General features: G+C 39.0%; 1 protein-coding gene across 3 annotated transcripts in view; it reads right to left on the bottom strand.

Annotated features, from left to right (window-relative positions):
- The window catches only part of LOC118007890 (charged multivesicular body protein 3), a 103,611-nt gene that overhangs the window by 49,183 nt on the left and 32,450 nt on the right, over positions 1-21,978 (bottom strand). The window contains exon 1 of one of the 3 annotated variants that reach the window (XM_035001113.1): positions 4,933-5,101. The exons of 1 other annotated variant lie outside the window; for it this stretch is intronic. In XM_035001113.1, the coding sequence (XP_034857004.1) occupies positions 4,933-4,977 (45 nt within the window). In that variant the 5' untranslated portion in view covers positions 4,978-5,101. Of the gene's footprint in view, positions 1-4,932; positions 5,102-21,978 lie in introns of those variants that run through there. One more of the 3 variants, XM_035001114.1, reaches the window with a different exon arrangement.

Genomic DNA, 21,978 nt, shown 5'->3' with positions numbered 1-21,978 from the left:
CCATGAGATACCCCTTCACCCCCAGCAGATGGCTATCAAAAAAAAACCAAAAACCAAAAAACCACCCAAAAACAAAAACAAAAAACATTGTTGGCAAGGATGTAGAGACAAACAGACACATAGATCAATGGAACAGAACAGAGGCCTAGAATTTGACCCACACAAATATACTCAACTATATACATGAAAGTAAATACTTTTTTAAAATTAACTGAAGCAAACTCATTTTTAAGCGGTCTAAATTCAAATCTTCCAGATAATGTTGATTAAGCTCAATTTTCATTTTATTAACATCTTAATATGATAAATTATACCTTCTATTTATACTTGAAGTATTTCGACGACTAGAAGCACTGAGGCATGAATTGGAGCAATTTAATAACTATGTTGAAGGTGGCAACTACGGACGCCTGGGTGGTGCAGTCAGTTAAGTGTATGCCTTCAGCTCAGGTCATGATCCCAGGGTCCTGGGATCCAGTCCCACACTGGGCTCCTTGCTCAGCGGGGAGCCTGCTTCTCCCTCTGCCTGCTGCTTCCCCTGCTTGTGCTCTCTGACAAAGAAGATCTTAAAAAAAAAAAAAAAAAGAAGGTGGCAACTAGCTGATAGAACAATTTCATATGACCAGCAGGAAATATTTCTTTCACCAAATGTCAGCAGTAGTCAGAAAAAATAGTTAAAGAACATGTTTTCTGAATGTGTTCTTCAAGTCTCAGCTTAAATGATACTTTGAGGAGGCCTTCCTTGACCTCTAGGATGGGTTAAACCCCTTGCAATATAATTACACACAATGCTCTACCTCCCCTCTTTTATAAACCATATTATACTTATAAGTTACTTATAGACTGTCCACTCCAGAGGTCAAAGATCTTTTCTTATTCACTTAGCCTTTGCACAATGTCTGGCACAAAGCAGATGCTCAATAACATGTTGAATTCAACTGCATGGAATATGCGTTGTGAAGGGGCATAAAATTTGAGCCATTAGTAACAATGAAAAATCTAAAGAAACTTTCTATATTTGTTTTTAAATGTCAAAGAGAAAGTTTCATAAAATGTTGTCAAAAAGAAAAAAAAATTAACTTCAAATATCAAAAGAGATTTTGCAAAAGAAAAACATACCTAGGAGAAATGGGAACAACCAAAATTATCCAGCCATGTCCCAGGTTCTCAACCTGACTGTACATAGAATTCACCTCTGTACATAGAAGTCTCCCCCTGCTTGTGCTTGCTCTCTCACGCATGCTCTCTCTCTGACAAATAATCTTTTAAAAAGACAAAAATCGAGGGGCGCCTGGGTGGCTCAGATGGTTAAGCGTCTGCCTTTGGCTCAGGTCATGATCCCAGCGTCCTGGGATCGAGCCCCGCATCGGGCTTCCTGCTCAGCGAGGAGCCTGCTTCTCCCTCTCCCTCTGCCTCTCTCCCTGCTCATGCTCACTCTCTCTCTCTATCTCAAATGAATTAAAAAAAAAAAATCTTAAAAAAAAAAAAAAAGAGGGGCGCCTGGGTGGCTCAGTCGGTTAAGCGACTGCCTTTGGCTCAGGTCATGATCCTGGAGTCCCGGGATCGAGTCCCGCATCGGGCTCCCTGCTCAGCGGGGAGTCTGCTTCTCCCTCTGACCCTCCTCTCTCTCATGCTCTCTGTCTCTCATTCTCTCTCTCTCAAATAAATAAATAAAATCTTAAAAAAAAAAAAAAAAGTTAAAAAAAAAGAAGTTAAAAAAAAAGAAAAAATCGAGAGCATAAAGGAAAAGACTGATATTTTTAACTACACTGAAATTAAGAATTTCTATTCATCATAAGACACCATTTAAAGAAAGGGGAAAGGCCACAAATTTGGAGATCTTGAGATCTAAAGATATAAATGGTAACAAATAAAAAGCACTTATAAAGAGTTGGTATCCAGAATACATAAAGACATATTCAGAACAGAGATTTCCTAGGAGTCAATTTTTTTTCCCCGAATTCTGAATACTGTATATGAAAAATCCAGAGGATAATTTGTCTCTGGATAATGTTATCTCCTTCCAGAGAAGACTCACATTTGCTTTTGGCAAACACCTAGCCTAAGGGCACTGTCGATTGGTTTTTAATTAAGCTTAATAAATGCAATCAGGGATCTGAAACTGGACTTCAATATTTGTGAAAGCCAGTTTACTCCCAGATCACTGCCACTGCTGAAGCGTATCCTTTCAGAGTCGAACCAAGAGCCTTGGAAATTTACCTGAATCCCTTACCATTGGTATGCCCTGAACTCTAATCTCTGAACTATCTAACCATAGGGTCTGTGAAGAACTCCACTCAAATTCTCAGTTTCTTAACCACTGCATTAGGAATTAGAGGATCTCTTTAGTGGGAAAGTGGTCCCAAATGACTGGGCTCATGTAACTGAACTTCCCTTTTCTCTGGGATTTTGATTTTGCAGTTCTTTACTGCCTAGATAGTTTTAAGTGATTACATATAGTTATGCTTTTTATCTAGCTCTTCTAGTTATTTTTGGCAGAAGGGCTGGTTCAAAGCAACCTAGTCTCTAATCACCTCATGATTTTTTTAAAGAATGATTTCTGAGTTCTGTCCAATTAAAAGGCCTAGAAGGAAGAACACTTGAGCAGGGTATCTCCAGCACCAATTAAAATAAATATACTAAAAATCCCACTAAACAGTCAAGAACCAATTCACAGGAAGGAGATGTGTGGAAAACATGACAGTAAAGGGCCAAATCATTTCTGATCACCCCAGCCTGGGGGTGATCACTCCAACCTCTGAGCTCCTGTAACTTTATATAGTACCCAATCCAGACTTGTTCTTGAAATGCTTATTTTACTTGCTAGATGATACATTCCTTGGCTGTTTATTTCATCACTATGATATCCCACTGGCAGGCATACATATACATATATATGTATTTTTTTTTTTTTTTTTGACAGAGAGAGATACAGCAAGAGAGGGAACACAAGCAGGGGGAATGGGAGAGGGAGAAGCAGGCTTCCCACCGAGCAGAGCAGGGAGCCCGACGTGGGGCTCGATCCCAGGACGCTGGGATCATGACCTGAGCTGAAGGCAGACGCTTAATGACTGAGCCACCCAGGCGCCCCAGGCATATATATTTTTTAAAGATGTATTTATTTATGAGAGAGAGAGTAGAGGGAGAGAGAAACCCAAGCACAGAAACCCAAGGAGACCGCACTGAGAGCAGAGTCCCGCATGAGGCTTGATTTCATGATCCACGAGATCATGACCTGAGCCGAAACCAAGAGCTGGATGGCAAACGGACTGTGCCAACCAGGCACCCCCTGGCAGGCATATTTTAAAAACCAATCTCATGCATAACCCTAAAATTTTCTGGTGTTGATTCACTTTCCTAGGTAGGTTACCCTACTGGAAGAGTATTCTGACATCATGTTCTTAGCAATTATATTTATCATTTAAAACTACTCTAAGTGTTACGCAAGTAACACATATACAAGAGATCAGTTTAAATAGTAATAAGACTGTTTTCCCAGAACCTTATCTCATTTTATGAATGGCAAAGCTAAGGTCAAACACTGAAGGAAAATAATCTTTTCCTAACATCAAAAATACACTTCTACAGTAACAAGCATCTTTGAATACATACACACCACAAAATGTGCATCTATATAATGCTCTACAGCTTACAAAGTAATGTCACACAGTCTTACCTCATTTAAGCTCCACAATTTTTATTCTACCAGGGAGTAAAACTAAGTAAGTTGCCTACAGAAACTAATATTTATAGAGGATGTAGTGTTCTAGGACCTATGGTTAACAAATATAACCAACATTAACACACATTATGTGTCAGCAACTTCATAATGTAGAACATTGGTTTTTAAAAACATGCCTGCAAAAGCTGAACAGGTGAGATCATTTATTAAATGAAGGATTTCAGGGTGGGTTTTTTATCATTATGGGTAAATTTGTACTGGGTGTTGTAAAGCAATGCTTCTCAAACTTTAATGTTCACACAAATCACTGAAGATCTTGTTAGAATTCAAATTATGATTAAAAAGGTCTTGGGTAGGGCCTCAGATTCCGAAGTAGCTACCAGGTGATGCCGACGAGGCTGGTCTGCACTTGGGTGGCCAGGTTGTAGAATATATAAAGAATTAACCCTAACTAGCATTACTAAAAAACTTAACAGTCTTTCATCTTCCATGACTCTGAAGTGAAACTACTATCATTCCTACCTGACAAGACTAAGGCACAGAGAAATGAACTTTCTTAGATCACCATGTTTGGTCAATGGGGAACCAGGATTCAAACTTAGGAAGACGGACTCTGCAGGGCACTCAAACGCTACACATTATCCCATTATCTCTGTTTACAGGCAGATCCAGATGATTCGAAGCCAGGTCCTGAGTTCTCCTCAGTACCATTCCCACGAGTCGGGTCCCTTCTGTAATTGACGTGTCTGCAGTCCACATAATGTTGTAGGACAGGGAAAGAGGAAACAGACCCTCCCACTTACTACAGCGGGTTAGGTGGAAGGAGCGGCGGTGGCGGGGCTTCCAGGGCACCACTCTCGGGGTAGGGGCAGGTCCGCCAATTGTCCCGAGGCGGGCGTTAGGGGCGGGGCGTCGGCCAGGGAAAGGTTCCAGGCGGGACGCACCAACGCGCGCAGGGAAGAGGCTTTCCAGAGGCCCAGAGCGCCTTGCTACCTCGGCGCCCAGTGCCGGGGCTGAGAAACTTTATCTGGCCCTCGGCCCCCTTACGGAGTTCTGACGTAGCAGGGCTCTCTTTAGCCACAGCCACCTCCTTAGAGATTCTTCCTCTGGCCCCTCGGTCGAGTGGAAGACCCCGGAAATGGGGGCCGACGGCACCTGGCCGGCCGGGAGGGACAGTGACCAGTCGCTTACGAACTCCACTACGCCCCACGTAAATCCCCCGACTCTTTTGCCATCACCGTAGCCCTTACCAGCTCTTTGGGCGGCTTCTCCTGGGTTTTCCCAAACAGCCCCATGGCGAATGAACTCGTCTTGCCCCTTCCGGCTTTCCGTTCCCTGCGCCCAGGCAGGTCACGGGCAGCCGCCTGGGCGGGGCAGGCGATAGGAAAGGAGCCCAGACTCCCAGAGAAGGGAGCGGCCGCAGTGAAGGTGGTGCGCATGCGTCCGGCGCATGCGCAAAATTGGGAGGGGCGGAGTTTCGTCAGAAAGATTGTTGCAATTGCGCACCTTCTGGGAAGGCATTTGTAGATCCTTTGGACGAATTAGGCTTGTTTCAGTTAGGCGTGGAAGTGATTCCTTTGGAAGTTAGGAATTTACTAACTGCACGTGGTGATTACAGCTGCTCCTGATACTTCCACTAGACCTGTATGTTTTTGCACGGAAATCTTTATCTCCACCTAGACGAAGTCCATTTACAACCACTTTCCGAATAGCGTGTATCGCCTAGGCACGTCGCATGCAGCAAAGCCAGAAATGACCCCTTCTTCCTCCCTCTAGGCCCACTCCTCCCTTGTCTTGTCGCCACCATCACCTAATCATTCTAACCTGGGCATCATCTTCTCTCCCCCTCTTACCAAGTCCCAACAATGGTAACTTTTCAATGTGTTTGAACTCCAGCCCTCTTCTTTCGCCCAGGTGTCACGGTGTTCATCGTCATTTCCAGCGTGGGTGATTCCTACCTGGCATTTGTATGTGTGTCGTCCTATACGCCACATGGACCATGCCCTTAATCAAATTCTCAACGGCATCTGTGATTAAAAAGGACTAGACGCATTTTAGCCTGGCAATCTGATTAAACCTACGCAGTGAGCTGATGGTCGCTGTCATTACCAAACGTCTTGGTGAAGAGACCACTCATTTAGTGCCACAACCCCATACTCCATCTCTTGTGGGAATGTAAAATGGTACAACCACTTTGAAAATGTTTTGGTAATTTCTCAAAATGCTAAACATACACCTAACTGATGCCATTCCACTGCTAGCTAATGGAGATTAAAGCATATGTCTTTACAAACACTTGTAAATGGATGTTCATAGCACCCTTATTTGTAATAGCCAAAAACTGGAACTAGTCCAAAGGCCCATCAAAAGATGAATGGATAAATCAATTGTATAGATCCTTGCAACAGAATACTACTCAGCAATAAAAATTAACAAACTATTGATACATGCAACAACATGGATGAATCTTAAAATAATTATGCTGAAAGAAGCCAGAAAAAAAAGGAGTATGTACTGTATGATTACATATATATAGCATTCTAAAAAATGCAAACTAGTCTATAGTGACAGAAAGTAGCTCAGTGGTTGCTAGGGGACGGGTTAGTTTAGGAAGAGGCAGGAAGGAGAGACTACAGAGACACATGAGTAAGCTTTTGGGGGTGATGGATATTCTCTTGATTGTGGTGATGGTTTCACAGATGTATACAATGTCAAAACAAATGGATGCTTTAAATATGTGCACTATATGTCAATCATACGTCAATAAAGTTCTTTTAAAAATAGCAGTACAGGTTCATTGTAAAAATTAAAATCCCATTCTTAGTTCCTCAGGGGAAAAGATCTCAAAGGACCTTGTAATTAAATTATTATAATTATAAGAGCACCTGGGTGGCTCAGTGGGTTAAGTGTCTGCCTTCGGCTCAGGTCATGATCCCTGGGTCCTGGGATCAAGCCTGGAGTTGGGCTCCCCACTCAGTGGGGAGCCTGCTTCTCTCTATGCCCTTCCCCTGCTCATGTCCTCTCGCTCACTCTCTCTCAAATAAATAAATAAAATCTTTCAAAAATTATTATAATTATACATAGTGTGAATCGTTTGAGATCTTTTCCTTTGGAGAATATGCTTTTATATATTTTTACTTAGTTGGGATCATATTATACATATTGTTTTGCAATCTCCTTTTTAAAAAAATTTTACATAGATTTTCATTGATGTTAATATTTATAGCTAAGGGATTCTGTGGCAGGAATGCGCTAAATTTTTTTAGCCATTTCCCTATTGTGTGAGGTCAAATGGTTTCCAATTTTTCCTATTAAATAATAAATATAGACAGTTTTAATTTTAAAAATACTACCAATGTTCTTCATACAGATTGCACTAGTTTTGAACAACCAACAGTGTATGAGAGCATCCTATTCCCTAAGTCCTTGCTAGCAATGAATGTTATCAAAACTTTGCAATTTTACCAATCAGAGGGTATAAAATATTGTTCTTAATTTCCATTTCTAGGATTACTAGTCTAGATGAGCATCTTTTTGTATATTTATTGGCTATTTGAATTTCTTCTGTGAATTATTTCTTTTATCCTTTACCCATTTTCCACTGAATTGTTTTCCTTCTTTCCTTTCTTCCTTTCTTTAATGTGAAGGAACTTTGAAAACGAGAAATCTGTGGAAATGTTTTTAAGGTTTTCTTCACCATATCCCTCCTCTTCTTTTTCTTTCTTTTTGGATGAACTATAAGGCAGCACTTTTTCATATAGGAAGACACTGAACTTAAAATTAGTCAACAATATTTCTCAAATGCCTACTATGGGTCAGGCATTCTATAGGGTCTAGGAAAACTATAGTGAACAAAAAAGAACCTCATACAATCTGGTGAGGACAGGTATTAAACAATGGTGATCCATAAAGTTAAGTGAATTACTACAAATGTGCAAAATTCTGACCATAAGAAGAACATGGTGATTAGTGAATCCTCCCTGAAGGTGATATATAAGTGAGCCTTGAAGGGTGAGCCAGCAGAGATATGAGGAGTATCCCATACAAAAGAAACAGCATGTGCCTAAGACCCTTCCCAGTTTCTGGGTGTGGGTTTTGGGCCACAGGCACTTCAATTCCTAAAGCTGCACTTGTTTTAAAGCTGGTTATCAAGGGCAGAGAGGCCAAAGAGAGTGTGAAGGAAGGTTGGATTGGGCATCCACTGGCATCTAACTGAAATACAGAGCCCATAGCTACTGACAGAGCCCTATAAACACATCAGTGCAGTTTTCCTCGGTGACTAAAAGGGCACTGTGCATCCTCCACACATTCTCCAGTCTTCACCCTCAGAGCAACATATCCTCTGTTTATGTCCTGATACTGGTTTGGCACTAGACAAAACTGTGGCTGCAGCTATAGTTTGTCCTTCATCCATGGACCTCAGGAAGCATGCACCAGATCCTCCCACTTGCTAAGACTCACATCTGAGGGGGTGGGAAGAACTAAGTGAGCAGGCATTCTAGCTCTTTGCTCCTGCCAAACACAGCAAGTGTTTAACAGGATCACACTCCCTTGCCATATGTTCACAAAGACGTTTATTCACACACAATTTCAAAGGTTTTATGTGTGTTCTCCTGATCCCTGAAAAATATTATAAATAGATGCATGTCCTTCACTTGAAAGGTATTACAATGCCCAATGCTTTGAATATTTCCCTGAATTTGAAGTGAAAAATAGAAAGGACTCTTTTTCCTCCATTCCCCAGTTTGTCCTTGCTCATTTCTGTGATATTTCCCATCTTAGGGAGCATTGTAGCTCACAACTGCTCCCCATTCACCAGGTAGACTGTGAAATGAAATGCTTTAGGAAAGAAAAAATCACAACCCAATTCCTAGCAGGAATTTTGGCCTAATAAAACCAAGATACACTTTGTTTTATACAAAAGATGAACTCTGAAAATGTTAGATATAAACTGACCTTTGGAAAATTGAATTCCCTCCCATGCCTTATATAATAATTTGGGGATGGATTTATCTGCATTCCTGACTAACCTTCAGACCTCAGGGGCTTCTAGCCACCGCTTATGACTTGAGAGAAGGCAGAGAAAGACCTTGAGTCATCTGCCCATTTCCAGCATTCCTCCACCAACCTTACCATTACCCTGTACTAGTTTCTGAGGGCTGCTGTAACTAAGTACAACAAAACAGGTGGTTTAAAACAACAGAAATTTATTCTCCCACTGTCCTGGAGACTAGAATTCCAAAATCAAGGTGTCAGCAGAGCCACGCTTCCTCTGAGACTGTGGGTAGAATCCTTCTGTTCCTTTCCCTAGGTTCTGCTGATGGCTGTCAATCATTGGCATTTCTAGGCTGGCAGCTGCATTACTCCAATATCTGCTTCTGTCATTACGTGGTGTTTGTACCAGTCAGCTTGTGCTGCCATAACAAGATACCAAAAGTTGGCTTAAACAACAGAAATTTATTTTCTCACAGTTCTGGAGGCTGGAAGTCCGAGATAAGTGCCAGCAAGGTCAGGCTCTAGAGAGAGCTTTCTTCCTGGTTTGGATTTCTTGCTGCATCCTCACGTGGTAGAGAGAGCAAGCTGTGGTGTCTTTTTCTCTTATAAGGGTACTAAGCCCATCATGAGGTCCCTACCCTCATAACCTCATCTAAACCTAATTATCTCCCACAGGTTCCCTCTCCAAATACCAACACATTGGGGGTTAGGGCTTCCACATATGCATTTTGGAGGTGACACAATTCAGTCAATAACAATGTTCCCTCTGTGTCTTTCTTCCTCTTCTTATAAGCACACCAGTCACATTAAGGGCCCACCCTAATCCACCATGACCTTGTCCTAACTAATTATATCTACAATGATCCTATTTCCAAATAAGATCACATTCTGAGGTAACGGGGGTTAGGACTTCAACATATCTTTTGAAAGGGTACAATTTAAACTACAATTCTCATTTATACATGAGTCCTCCACTTTAGAGAAGAGAGAAGGTGATAGAGGATGGAGGGAGACTGGTTAGCTGAATCGTTTCAAAATAAACAGACTTCTATCCTCCATGAGCGGCCCCAAAGTAGGGACAGTTTCCACTTGGAAGGGGTAAGTAGATATCCGAGGCCTGACTCTAGCTTGAAGGATGACCTTTCCCTGGGAAATCACAGTAATCACTACAGCCCTCACATATTGCCCTCTAAAGCACCATTTCCACCATTAAAACTCTGATGGGAGATTCACATCACTTTTCTTATTTCTGCACAGCATAGCAGAGACAAAGCCTGGACTTTGATGAATCCAGCTGGAACATGTAAGCAATACTTTACTAAAGTTGCCAAAAATAGTATCAGAATATCAGAATTGGAAGAGTAGCATGTGACTCAACATTCAACATGATGTTAGGCTGAATATTCTGAAAAAGTCACTACAAACACATAGAGAGTCTTGATAAAATATAACCAGAACTATTTTTTGTGCATGGTTGATCTCAAAAAATGTAAGAGAATTTAGTAATATCTGCCAATAACAGAAACTTAGAACTTTGTTGGGTTTTTTTTTTTATTATATATAGTTTATAGATGGTAAAGTGCACAGGTCTTAAGTGTATGAGCTGATGAATTTTTACATATGTATATATCTGTAAAACCACTTGTAGATCAACATTTAAAACATTTCCAAAATCAAGGCACCTGGGTAGCTCAGTCGTTAAGCGACTGCCTGCGGTTCAGGTCATTATCCCAGGGTCCTGGGATCCAGCCCCGCATCGGGCTCCCTGCTCCGAGGGAAACCTGCTTCTCCCTCTCCCACTCCCCCTGCTGGTGTTCGCTCTCTCGCTGTGTCTCTCTGTGTCAAATAAATAAAATCTTAAAAAAAAAAATATTTCCAAAATCTTAGAAGGCTCTATGATGCCTATTTCCAGTTGATACCCACCAAACATAATCATTATTCTGACTTGTATCTCCATCTCTTCTTGAACGTCACACAAGTGAGATCACATAGTATGCTTGGTTTTAAGGATTGGGCAGAAGAACAGGAGGCAAGGCTTTTAAAGGCTGGGAAAATGGTGAAGCAAAATTGAGACCCCCTGACTATAAGATCCTTGAAGACTTCACCCTCAGTGAAAGGACAGACTAGGGAGAGAAATCTATCTGTTAACAAAGAGGGCTAAGAAGAAAATGTTTGTTTCAGGCCACATATCTGGTGAAAAAATAAAATTAGAAGGCTTCCTTAAGAAACCATAATTATAAGGTTGCCTTCCTGTGGGTTTAAATTTATACTACTTCCTTTGTGTTGCAAATCCTAGGCCTAGATATTCAATTAAACTGTTCCTAATTTAAACTGTTGAGAACTTCATGGGGACCTGAGCGGGGTGGGGGAACCAAACTGTTAACTTGTAATTGTATACCCTGCTAAATTATCATTCCAAAAGGAGGGCAAAATAAAGACATCTTCAGGAGTAAAAATGACTAACAACAGACAAAAAAAAAAAAAAATCCACAAACTGATAGATTAACACTAAACAAAAGTCTAAAGAATGTGTTTTACAAATAATAGTGACAATCTTAAAAGGAAGGCCTTAGATACACAAAGAAATGATAACAAATAATTTAGTGAATACTGTGGTCAATCTGAAAAGAATTAATTGAATAAATGATAATAATATTGAATTTGGGGAGATTAAAAGGGTAAAACTAAGACATTCCACAACAGTAATATGAAAAAATGGGTGGGAAGTCATTGGAATTAAAATGATCACAGGGGAATCACACATCTTCCTTTATTTCCCCACAACAGTGAGATACTGAAAACAAGATATACTTTAATATTCTTTGGGAAGGAGTAAAGATATTGAATAATTTTAAATATTAAGTAAATTTGTTAGAATTTTAAGGATAATCACTAAAAAGCAGTACTTCCAGAATAGTAGAGGAAAAAATGGAATTAAGAATATTAATCTAGGGGTGCCTGGGTGGCTCAGTCAGTTAAGCGGCCTTCGGCTCAGGTCACTGGGATCAAGACCCATGGCAGGCTCCCTGCTCAGCAGGGAGTATGCTTCTCCTCTCCCTCTGCCTTTCCCCCCACTCGTGCTCTCTCTCTCTCTCTCTCAAATAAATTAAAAAATCTTTAAAAAAGAATATTAATCTAAATAAGGTAGAGGGGTGCCTGGGTGGCTCAGTCGGTTAAGTGTCTGACTTCAGCTCACGTCATGATCTCGGGGTCCTGGTATTGAGCTCTGCATCAGGCTCCCTTCTCCCTCTCCCTCTGCCCTTCCCCCCACTCGTGCTTTCTCAGTCTCTCTCTCAGATAAATAATTAAAATTATTTTAAATAAATAAGGTAAAAAAAGAGACAGAAAAGTCAGGAAAAGTAGGAGACGCAAAAGACAATGATAGAAATAAAGATATATCAGTATTCATAATGAAATGCGCTAAACTCACCATTGAAAAGAGATTCCAGACTAGGTTTTTTTACATTTAGTTTTAAGCTACTTAAAAGGGACACAACTACAACATAAAATACAAAAAAAAAAAAAAATTGGAAGAAAGACTTGCACAAACATATTTACCAGGCAATTATTAACCAAAACAAAACTGTTATAGCTATATTATTATCGGACAAAATAGATTTTATGGCAAAATAGCTTTTTATGTATAAAGAAGTTTATTTATAATGTGCAAATTTCAATCTACCAGGAAGCTAATCATATAGTCTAAAAAAAAAAAAAAGAAGCAGCAGCAAGAACTGACAATTTCTTTTTTTTTTTTTTTAAGATTTTATTCATTTATTTGACAGAGAGAGAGCACAAGTGGTGGGGAGGGGTATAGGGAGAAGCAGACTCTCCACTGAGCAAGGAGCCCAACACAGGGCTCAATCCCAGGACCCTGGGATCATGACCCAAGCCAAAGGCAGACACCCAACCGACTGAGCCACACAGTCACCCCAAGAACTGAAAATTTCAAAGAGAAATACATAAACCCACTATCATAGGGGGAAATCTGAACTTTTCTTTCACTAATTGATAGATCAAGAAGACAAACATTTGATGAAGACAGAGAAGACATGAAAACAAGACATGAAGACAAGACATGAAAACATTTAATCTAATTGTCATATTTTGTGCACAACAGACAGAATAAGTTATTACATATCAAAGGTTTACCAAAATTGACTATGTACTAAAATATAAGGCAAGTGAAGAAACCGTTTTGATACACATCCCACTAAATGAGACCACATTTCAACTGGGTTAAAAATCAATGACAGAAAAGAAAACTTAAATTATTTTTGAAATGTGAAAACATATTTCCAAGTAATTCATAAGTCAAATAATAAATCTTAACGGAAATTGGGGAGCCTGAACTCCCACCACACCTGGTAGTCACAAGGCAACCCGCCCCTCTCCCCACTGGAGTGGTGTTAGAGGAGACCTAATGGAGACTCAGGACTTTCATCACCACCCAGTGATACTGAGACCACCCCCCATAGTGTCAGTGGAGAACTGAAACTCTCATCCCTACCTAGCATTAAAGAGGAACTCCTCTCAGGGTTCCTGGTTGGCTCAGATGGAAGAGTATGCAACTCTTGGTCTCAGGCTCATGAGTTCAAGCCCCATGTGGGGTGTAGAGATTCCTTAAATAAATAAAAACTTAAAAAAAAAAAAAGAACTTAAAAAAAGAGGAACTCCTCGCATGAGGAGTCTCACTGAATGAAGGTTAAGTAAGGAACTTGGACTCCTACGTTCACTTGTAAGTAATGAGGTGGTACCTCCACTTTTCCTACCAAAGAAGTGTCAGAAAAAAAAAAAAAAACCCAGCAGAAACAGGTTTAAATAAGATGCAGAATCTCAGAACATAATATGAAATGTTCAGGTTTCAAATGAAAATCACTCATCTTACCAAGAACCAGGAAGTTCTCAAACTAAATGAAAAAATATAATCAATATATGCTTTACTACGTTGAACAGGGTCTCCCAAAAATCCATGTCCACTGGAACCTTTGAATGTCACCTTATTTGAAAATAGGGTCTTTGCCCATAAATTAAATTGAGTAGAGATCATATGGGATTAAGGTTGGTCCTAAATCCAATAAAACTGGTGTCCTTTAAGAAGAGGGAAATTTGGACACAGACACATAATAGAGAAAACCATGTGGAGACAGAGGCAGAGATTGGAGTGTGTATCTGCAAGTCAAGAAACACCGAAGACTAAACTATCAAAAGCTAGAAGAGGCAAGGAAGGATTATTTCCTAGAGCCATCAGAGAAAGTATGGCTCTGCCAAAAACCTTGATTTCAGCCTTGATTTCACCTTAATTTCTAGCCTCAAGAACTGTGAGAGAATAAATGTCTGTTGTCTTAAGCCACCTAGTTTGTGGTCATTTGTTGTGGCAGCCCCAGTAAACTTAATATAGATGCTAAGAATGAGATAACAAAAATGTTAAAATTATCTAATAAAGATTTTTAATATCCATGATTTTTAATCTTTTTTTTTTTTTAAGATTTTATTTATTTGACAGAGAGACACAGTGAGAGAGGGAACACAAGCAGGGGAAGTAGGAAAGGGAGAAGCAGGCTTCCCTGCGGAGCAGGGAGCCCGATGCGGGGCTTGATCCCAGGATGCTGGGATCTTGACCTGAGTCGAAGGCAGACGCTTAACGACTGAGCCACCCAGGCGCCCCTAAATTCCATGATTTTAAAAATGCTTCAATAAACGATTTGTAACATGATTGAAACAAATAAAAAAAATCTCAGGAAAAAGGAACATACAAAGAAGAACCAAAGGGAAATTTTAGAATTAAAAAACACAATAACCAAAATAAAAAGCTCACTGAATAGGCTCAACAATACAATGAAGAAGACAGAAGAAAGAATCAGTGAGATGGAAAATAGAACAATAAGACAGTACCCAATCTGAATGACAGAAAATAGACTGAAAAAGAATGAACAGAACCTCAGAAGACCTGTGGAACTTTAACAAAAGATGTAGCATTTGTGTCATCAGATTCATGGAAGAAGATAAATATAGCAGGACAGAAAAAGTACTTAAAGAAATAATGGCCAGAGGCGCCTGGGTGGCTGTCGGTTAAGTGTCTGCCTTTGGCTCAGGTCATGATCCCAGGGTCATAGGATCAAGTCCCACATCGGGCACCATGCTTAGCGGGAAGCCTGTTTCTCCCTCCCCTTCCCGCTCATGCTCTCTCACTATCTTTGTCTCTCTCAAATAAATAAATAAAATATTTTTAAAAAAGAAAGAATGGCCAAAGAAAAGCAAAGAAATAATGATTGAAAACTTCTCTAAATTGGCAAGGGACATAAACCTGCACATTCAAGAGACTGAGCAAACCCCAAAAAAGATACAGCCAAAGAAATACACCCCAAGATGCATGGTTAATTCAACTTTTGAAAACCAAAAACATCTCAAAAGCAGCCAGAGAAAAATGACATCTTATCTATTGGGGAAAAACAACTCAAATGGCAATGGATCTCTTATCAGAACCATGGGAGATAGAAGGAAATAGCACAATATTTTTCAAGTACTAGAAGAAAAGAACTGTCAACCCAGAATCTTATATGCCAAGATAATATTCTTCAGAATGAAGGGGAAATAAAGACATTTTCAGTTGAAGGAAAACTAAGAGAATGTGTCTCCAGAAAACTACCTTAAGAGAATAGTTTCTTTTTTAAGATCTTACTTATTTATTTGAGAGAGAGAGAGAGATTGAAAGTGAGCACACGAGTGAGGAGTGGGGGGTAGAGAGGGAGGGAGAAGCAGGCTGGACGCGGGGCTGGACGCGGGGCTGGACGCGGGGCTGGACGCGGGGCTGGACGCGGGGCTGGACGCGGGGCTCCATCTCAGGACCGTGAGATCATGACGCTTAACTGACTGAGCCACCCAGGTGCCTCAAGAAAAGAGATTTTCTAAACAGGAAGTTCTCTAAACAGAAAGGAAACAATAAAAGAAGGAATCTAGGAATACTAGGGAGCAAAAAAAGAACAGACTAGGCAAAAGTATGGATTAAATGCAATGGGCTTTTACTCTCCTTTTGAGTTTTCTAAACTGTGTCCAACGGTTGAAGCAAAAATTATAATATTGCCTAATAAGATTCTAAATATAGATAGAGGAAATACTTAAGATAATTATATTATAAATGGGGGGAGGAAGCGACCTAAAGAGAAGTAAGGTTTCTATACTTCACTTGAACTGGTGAAATGATAACACTGGTAGACTGTGATAAGTTATGTACATATAATGTAATACTTAGAGCAACCACGTGTACATATAATGTAATACTTAGAGCGACCACGTGTACACGTACTGTAAAACTTAGAGCAACCACTAAAAAACTATACAAAGAAGTACACTAAAAAATACCATAGAGATATTGGCCATCAGGGAAATGAAAATCAAAACCACAATGAGATGACTTCACACACACTCTGATGGCTATAATAAAAAAAAGACAGACAGTAAATGTTCCTGAGGATACAAAGAACTGGAACTCTCATATCATACACTGACAGTGGGGATGTAAAATGATGCAGTAACTTTGGAAGGCAGTTGGGCAGTTCCTCAAGAAGTTAAATATGATACCATATGATTCAGCAATTCCACTCTAGAAACATACAAATCAAAATGAAAATATATGTCCACACAAGAACTTGTACACAGATATTCATAGCGGCATTATTCATAATAGTAAAAAAGTAGAATGAACCTAAATGTCCATCAACTGATAAATAGATACATAAAATATATTATCCATGTAATCAAATCTTATTTGGTCATGAAAAGGAATGAAATACTGATTCATGCTACAATGTGGATGAAAAATTGAAAACACTATGCCAAGGGAAAGAAACCAAATCCAAGGACACATAATTTTGTATAGAATCGGCAAATCCATAGTGAGAGAACATAGATTAGTGGTTTCCAAGAGATGGGAAAAATGCAGAATGGAATGTGATTGCTAATATGTATGGGCTTTCTTTTTGGGGTAATGAAAATGTTCTGAAATTACATAATGGTGATGGTTGCACAATTTGTGAATGTACTAAAAGTCATTGAATTGTACATATGGAGATGAAAAGTACAGCATAGGAAATATAGCAAATAATATTGTAATAAGTTGTATAGTGACAAATGGTAACTACACTTATTGTGGTGAGCAGTAAGTACTGTAAAAATTTTTAAGTGAATGAATCATATGTGAATTATATTTCAATAAAGCAGTTTTAAAAAACACTATAGATATGTAAAAATGGAATTCTAAAAAATGTTCAAGTAATCCATAGGAAGAAAGGAAAAGAAAACAGAGAGAACAAACAGAAAATAAAATATAAACATTCTATGTTCTCAGGCTCAGATGGTTAAACTGGAAAATTCTATCAAATGTTTAAAGAATAATTAATACAGAGATTGATGCATAAACACAGAGAGCAAACTGATAGTTGCCAAGGGGTGAAGGGGAATGGGAGGTTCAGGCTTTCAGTTGTAGAATGAATAATTCATGGGGATGAAAGGTACAGCATAGGGAATATAGTCAGTGGTACTGTAATAGTGATGTAAGGTGAGAGGTGGTAGCTACACTTGTGTTGAGCATAAGATAATCAATAGAGTTGTGGAATCACTATGTTGTATGCCTGAAACTAATGTAACATTGTGTGTCAACTATACTTCAATTAAAAAAAGGAAACAAGAAAGAAGAAAGAAGAAAGAAAGAAAGAAAGAAAGAAAGAAAGAAAGAGAAAGAAAGAACAATTAACACCAACTATACAAAATCTCTCCTAGAAAATAGAAGAGGGGCAAACTCTCCTAGAAAATAGCAAATCTCTCCTAGAAAATAAAAGAGGAGCAAATGCCCCAATTCACTTTATGCAGGTAATATTACCCTGATACCAAAACCAGACCAAAAAAAAAAAAAAGTATAAAATAAGAAAACTACGGACCAATATCCCTCATGAATATAGACACAAAAACTCTTAACAAAATATAGCAAAGAAAATTCAGTAATATGTGGGGCGCCTCGGTGGCTCAGTCATTAAACGTCTGCCTTCCGCTCAGGTCATGGTCCCGGGGTCCTGGGGTCAAGCCCCACATGGGGCTCTCTGCTCAGCGGAAAGCCTGCTTCTCCCTCTCCCACTGCCCCCTGCTTGTGTTCCCTCTCTCGCTGTATCTCTCTCTGTCAAATAAATAAAATCTTAAAAAAAAAAAAAAAGAATTCAGTAATATGTAAGAGGAATTAAACACAATGACCATGACCAAGGGGTTTATTCCAAGGATGTGGGACTGGCTCATTATTTGAAAATTAATCAGTATAATCCAATGTAACAGGCTAAAGAAGAAAAATCACATGACCATATCACTCAATGCAGAAAAAAATTTTGACAAAGTTCAATATCCATTTGTGATAAATAAATAAATAAACTCTCAAAAAATAGTAACAAGGGAAGTTCCTCAACTTGATAAAAATCATCTACAAAAAACCCTGCAGCTAACATTAAATTTATTTTTTAAAAGATTTCATTTATTTATTTGAGAGAGAGAGCATGAGCAGGGGTAGGGGCAGAGGAAGAGGGACAAGCAGACTCCCGGCTGAGCATGGAGCTTGACATGGGGTTCGATCTGAGGACCCTGAGATCATGACCTGAGCTGAAGTGTATATATATACCACATCTTCTTTATCCATTCATCTGTCGATGGACATCTTGGCTCTTTCCGTAGTTTGGCTATTGTGGACATTGCTGCTATAATCATAGGGGTGCACGTACCCCTTCTGATCCCTACATTTGTATCTTTGGGGTAAATACCCAGTAGTGCAATTGCAGGGTCCTACGGTAGCTCTATTTTCAACTTTTTGAGGAACCTCCATACTGTTTCCCAGAGTGGCTGCACCAGCTTGCATTCCCACCAGCATTGTAGGAGGGTTCCCCTTTCTCCGCATCCCTGCCAACATCTGTCGTTTCCTGACTTGTTAATTTTAGCCTTTCTGACTGGTGTGAGGTGGTATCTCATTGAGGTTTTGATTTGGATTTCCCTGATGCCGAGTGATGTTGAGCACTTTTTCATGTGTCTGTTGGCCATTTGGATGTCTTCTTTGGAAAAATGTCTGTTCATGTCTTCTGCCCATTTCTTGGTTGAATCATTTGTTCTTTGGGTGTTGAGTTTGGTAAGTTCTTTATAGATTTTGGATACTAGCCCTTTATCTGATATGTCATTTACAAATATCTTCTTCCATTCTGTTGGTTGTCTTTTGGTTTTGTTGACTTTTTTTGCTGTGCAAAAGCTTTTTATCTTGATGAAGTCCCAATAGTTCATTTTTGCCCTTTCTTCCCTTGCCTTTGGTGATGTTTCTAGGAAGAAGTTGTTGCAGCTGAGGTCGAAGAGGTTATACAAAGCTGTAATCATCAAGACAGTATGGTACTGGCACAAAAACAGACATATAGATCAATGGAACAGAATAGAGAGCCCAGAAATGGACCCTCAACTCTATGGTCAACTCATCTTCGACAAAGTAGGAAAGAATGTCCAATGGAAAAAAGACAGTTTCTTCAACAAATGGTGTTGGGAAAATTGGACAGCCACATCAGAAGAATGAAACTGGACCATTTCCTTACACCACACACAAAAATAGACGCCAAATGGTTGAAAGACCTAAATGTGAGACAGGAGTCCATCAAAATCCTAAAGGAGAACACAGGCAGCAACCTCTGTGATATCCACTTTCACCACTCTTACTCAACTTAGTGCTGAAAGTTTTACCCACTGCAATAAGATAAGAAAAGGAAATAAGAGACAAACAAATCAGAAAGGAGGAAATTAAATTGTTATTTACAGATGACATAATTGTCTATGTAGAAATTTTGAGAAATCTACCAAAAACCTCCTAGAACTGAAAGTGATTTCAGTAAGGTCACAGAATAAAAGACAAATGTACAAAAAATATTTTACATGATATTTCTATATATATAGCATTGAACATGTGGACACCAAAATTAAAAATACAATGCCCTTTACAACCACTCAAAAAATGAAATACTTAGGTATAAATCTAACAAAACATGTATAGGACTTGCATGCTGAAAATTACATAACACTGACAGAATCATGAAAGAATTAAAGATCTAAATAAAATGGAGACGCATACAATGTTCACAGATTGGAAACCCAACATAGTGAAGATTATCAGTGTTCTGCATATACACATACAGGTTTAACACAATTCTTGCTTAAAAAAAGCTATCTACAAAAACACATTCTTTCTATATACAATCAACAACTAAAAAATAAAAGTTGTTGGCCATAGCAACTTCTTACTAGATATGTCTCCCGGAGCAAGGAAAACAAAAACAAAAATAAACTGTTGAGATTATATCAAAATAAAAAGCTTATGCACAGGGGCACCTGGGTGGCTCAGATGGTTAAGCATCTGTCTTCAGCTCAGGTCATGATCTCCAAGTCCTGGGATTGAGCTCCATGTTGTGCCCCCAGCTCAGCGGGGAGTCTGCTTCTCCCTCTCCCTCTGCCTTGCCCCCTGCTTGTGGTCTGTCTCTCTCTCTCTCAAATGAATAAATAAAATCTAAAAAAAAAAAAAAAAAAGCTTCTGCACAGCAAAGGAAAGAATCAACAAAACTAAAAGGCAACCTACAGAATGGGAGAAGATATTTTCAAATGATATGTCTGATAAAGGGTTAGTATTCAAAATATATAAAGTCATAAAACTCAACACCTAAAAAGTAAATAATCCATTTAAAAAATGGGCAGAAGACATGAATAAACATTTTTCCAAAGAAGACATACAGATGGTTAACAGACACATGAAAAGATGCTCAACATCACTCATCAGGAAAATACAAATCAAAACTACAATGAGATATCACCTCACACCTGTCAGAATGTCTAAAGTCAACAACACAAGAAGCAGCAGATGTTGGTGAGGATGTGGAGAAAGGAGAACCTTCCTGCACTGTTGGTGGGAATGCAAACTGGTGCAGCCATTCTGGAAAACAATGTGGAGTCTCCTTGAAAAGTTAAAAATAGAACTACCCTACAATCCAGTAATTGCACTACTAGGTATTTACCCAAAGAATACAGAAATACCAATTCAAAGGGATACATGCACCCCAATGTTTATAGCAGCATTATCTACAATAGCCAAATTATGGAAAGAGCCTAAATGTCCATTGACTGATGAATGGATAAAGAAGATGTGGTATATAAATACAACGGAATATTACTTAACCATAAAAAAGAATGAAATCTTGCCATTCACAATGACGTGGATGGAGCAAGAGAGTATTATGCTAAATGAAGTGAGTCAGAAAAAGACAAATACCATATGACTTCATTCACATGTGGAATTTAAGAAAAACAAATGAGCATAGGGAAAAAAAAGAGAGAGAGGCAAACCAACTCTTAACTATGGAGAGCACACTGATGGTTACCGGAAGGGAGGTCAGTGGGGGGTTGGGTTAAATAGGTGGTGGGGATTAAGGAGTGCACTTGTGATGAGCACCAGGTGTTGTATGTAAGTGTTGAATCACTAAATTATACACCTGAAGCTAATATACTGTATGTTAACTAACTGGAATTTAAATAAAAACTTAAAAATAAAATAAATAAACTTAAAATAAAATAAATAAAATGACACTATTATTGATAATGTCATAAAAGTCAATTAGGAATAAATTGAATGAAAATATACAAAACTCCTTTATAGACAACTATAAAACACTGCTTATAGAAATTAAAGAATATCTAAATAAATGGAGAGATATACCATATTCATGAAATGGAACTCAGTACTGTAAAGACATCAATTCACCCAAAGTGACCTATAGATTTAATGCAATCCCAACACCTAGAAGGGTTTTCTGAGGTGAATTTTGATAAGCTAATTTGAAAATTTTATTTGGAAATGCAAAATACTAACATTGGAAGATTTATGCTACCTGATATCAACAGTATTATAAAATTCTAATAACTAATGTTGTGTGGTGTTGGTGTGAAATTATTATAGAGACTAATGGAACAGAATAGAGAACCCAGTAGCAGAACCTGGTTTATAACAAATACCACCACAATTCAGTGGAGAAAATGATATTCTTTCCATTAAATTCCATAAGGTCAATTTAGATACCCATAAGAAAAAAAAAAAGAACTTTGATCCCTACCTCATACTAAATTCATTTGAGATGGAGCATAGACTAAAATATGATAGGTAGGGGCGCCTGGATGGCTCAGCCGGTTAAGCGGCTGCCTTCGGCTCGGGTCATGATCCTGGAGTCCCAGGATCAAGTCCCGCATCGGGCTCC

The sequence above is a fragment of the Mirounga leonina genome, unplaced genomic scaffold (assembly GCF_011800145.1).
Source record: "Mirounga leonina isolate KUSES-001 unplaced genomic scaffold, KU_Mleo_1.0 Mir_125, whole genome shotgun sequence".
Lineage (NCBI taxonomy): Eukaryota > Metazoa > Chordata > Mammalia > Carnivora > Phocidae > Mirounga > Mirounga leonina.
Note: the sequence above shows the minus strand (reverse complement) of the source record. Positions and strands in the feature narration are given on the sequence as shown.